At 36.8% G+C, this 2,518-nt stretch overlaps 1 protein-coding gene across 1 annotated transcript; it reads left to right on the top strand.

The window, feature by feature from the left end:
* Positions 1-730: 730 nt before the first annotated feature.
* LOC119581271 (transcription factor Sp5-like) lies at positions 731-1,846 on the top strand. The gene has a single exon (XM_037929664.1). The coding sequence runs from the start codon at positions 731-733 to the stop codon at positions 1,775-1,777; it is 1,047 nt and encodes a 348-aa protein (XP_037785592.1). The 3' UTR covers positions 1,778-1,846.
* The last annotated feature ends 672 nt before the right edge of the window (positions 1,847-2,518 follow it).

Raw genomic sequence — 2,518 nt, 5'->3', positions numbered from 1 at the left:
ATCATGTCAACATCATATCAATTCTGCATTGATAAATCATTCTAAATCAACTATTATATCAATATCGTGTCATACTAATATCATATATGATGCAAATTATCATAATAATACATTGCGTTATAACAATTATTAACCCTATTCTCGTTTAATAAAAAAAGTGCAGCTTTGATAAAATTATATATATATATATATACATATATATATATATATATATATATATATATATATATATATATTTATTTATATATATATATATATATATATATATATTTTTTTTTTTTTTTTTTTTTTTTTTTTTTTTTTTTTAAGAAAAACACTATACTATTTAACAGAAATATATAAAAGATACAATATAGATACATATCATACAATATAGATATATATCATACTATATTTAAGGTATATATATAATCTCAAGATGTTAAGGGATAAATAAAATATATAATGAAAACGCGTTATATGAGACTATAGGAATGTATATTATAAAATATGACAGAAATATCTTACAAGAAAATGTAGCAATATGGTATGAAATATAAATTATAAGCTATAATAGAATCATAACAACATCGTTCATATGAAATTCTGGTGAAAATAACATAGTTGGCAACTACAATGGAGGTCATATCTCGCGTCCCCATTGGTTGTCGACTTTTGCAGTCTACGTATATTACCTGACACAGGTAAATGTCCACATCACTTTTCGCTGCTCATCGCTAGCATTAGAAGGATGTTTGCCTGTGGTACACTGACAGAATCTCAGCTTCCTCATTGGTCAGCCATGAGTGCCAACAACACTTTCAACACCACAAGCAACTTCAGTTCCTTCCATCAACAGGCTTTACCCTTATCACCGCCGCCCGACGTCCGCCCTACACATTTTGGACACATGTCAATGCCCACCTATAACGGCGTCAGTGGTGCTCCCTACCCGTACCTTCAGCATCACTACAACGCCTTCGCCAACGGCGTTGTACCGCCCATGCTCTCTCCTCCGGCTGAGAAACCCGTCACGCCCCCGAAGGAACCGCACACAACCAACTGGTGGAACAGTGCCACTTACGCTACTCCGCCATCACATGCTGCTTCTAACTACCACTTTCACCGTCACCAGTACGACAGCCTTGGACTGGGTGGCGTGGCACACGTGAGTCCAGCTGTTCCTCAGCCCATTCCGGGCGCAGTCACTCAGGATACCATTGTTCAGCAACAGACCAACATCGCCGCCGCTCTCCTCACCGCTCACTCATCGGTCAGTGTTCGGCGTTGTCGACGATGCCGTTGTCCTAACTGTCAGGACACTTCAAGAGACGCTTCAGCTACCAAGAAGAGGGAGCATATCTGCCATGTTCCAGGATGTGGCAAGGTCTATAGCAAGACTTCTCACTTGAAGGCACATCTGCTCTCACATAGTGGAGAACGCCCCTTCGTGTGCAACTGGATCTTCTGTAACAAGGCCTTTACTCGATCCGACGAACTTCAACGCCATCTGCGAACGCACACCGGTGAAAAACGATTTCAGTGTGAAGAATGTGGAAAACGTTTCATGCGTTCTGATCATTTGAACAAGCACGTCAAGACACACGAGAATCGACGTGCTCGTGTTGATTTTGCTTCTGCCGAAGGTGACGACGTTGATGTGGAACTGTGTGAAGATGAGACGGAGGAGTTTTTCTCTGTTGCTCTGCCGGATTCGCCTGTGTCTGAAACGGATTATCAGGAGCCTAATGATATAAAGGAGAATTCTCAGAACCACACTTTCAGTCGGTTTCTATAAATTCTGTAAATGTACTTGCGGTATATATTCTAGCTAATTATTGGTGAACCTTGTAAATGTGCCCTGTGAGTTGAGATCAGTAAAATGTTACTTTAATAATATTCGTTTGATATTTGAAACTTTTTAGAATTAGCCCCTCTCATATTGGAAAGAAAATGCAGCCTTAAATCAAGTGAGTGTAAATTCCACAAATGTCCACAACAAATAAAACAAAAACAAAGAAATTGAGGGAATGGACTATAACAGATTCCTTGTCGCATAAGATAATTTTTGTTAGGCTGTCATTTTTGCATGGGATGCATCTCTTTATACAAACAGTAAAGTTATTAAAGGTTCACAAATAGAAACTTCTCATTCTTCATGTAATAAAAAAATAATTAATTTCGTTCCACAAAATCTGGGTGCTGCATGGCAGCCGTTTCTTGCGTGATTGCATATCAAGTTAAAGACTAGCCCATATACAAAAGGTTTAACGAAATGTTAATGAATAAAACTTCCTTTTACAAAATAGAACTACACACACGCTCAGACATATATATCTATATACATGTGAACACATATCTATATACATATGTACACACACACACACACACACACACACACACACACACACACACACACACACACATATATATATATATATATATATATATATATATATATATATATATATATATATATATATATATATACAAATGTACACATATATCTATGTACGTATGTACACATATATCTATATAC

This window comes from Penaeus monodon, chromosome 14 (genome assembly GCF_015228065.2).
Source record: "Penaeus monodon isolate SGIC_2016 chromosome 14, NSTDA_Pmon_1, whole genome shotgun sequence".
NCBI classification, from domain to species: Eukaryota; Metazoa; Arthropoda; class Malacostraca; order Decapoda; family Penaeidae; genus Penaeus; species Penaeus monodon.
Note: the sequence above shows the minus strand (reverse complement) of the source record. Positions and strands in the feature narration are given on the sequence as shown.

Bases quoted from the DNA above. Each gene is read 5' to 3' on its own strand.
- LOC119581271 (XM_037929664.1), top strand. From the start codon at position 731: ATGTTTGCCTGTGGTACACTGACAGAATCTCAGCTTCCTCATTGGTCA.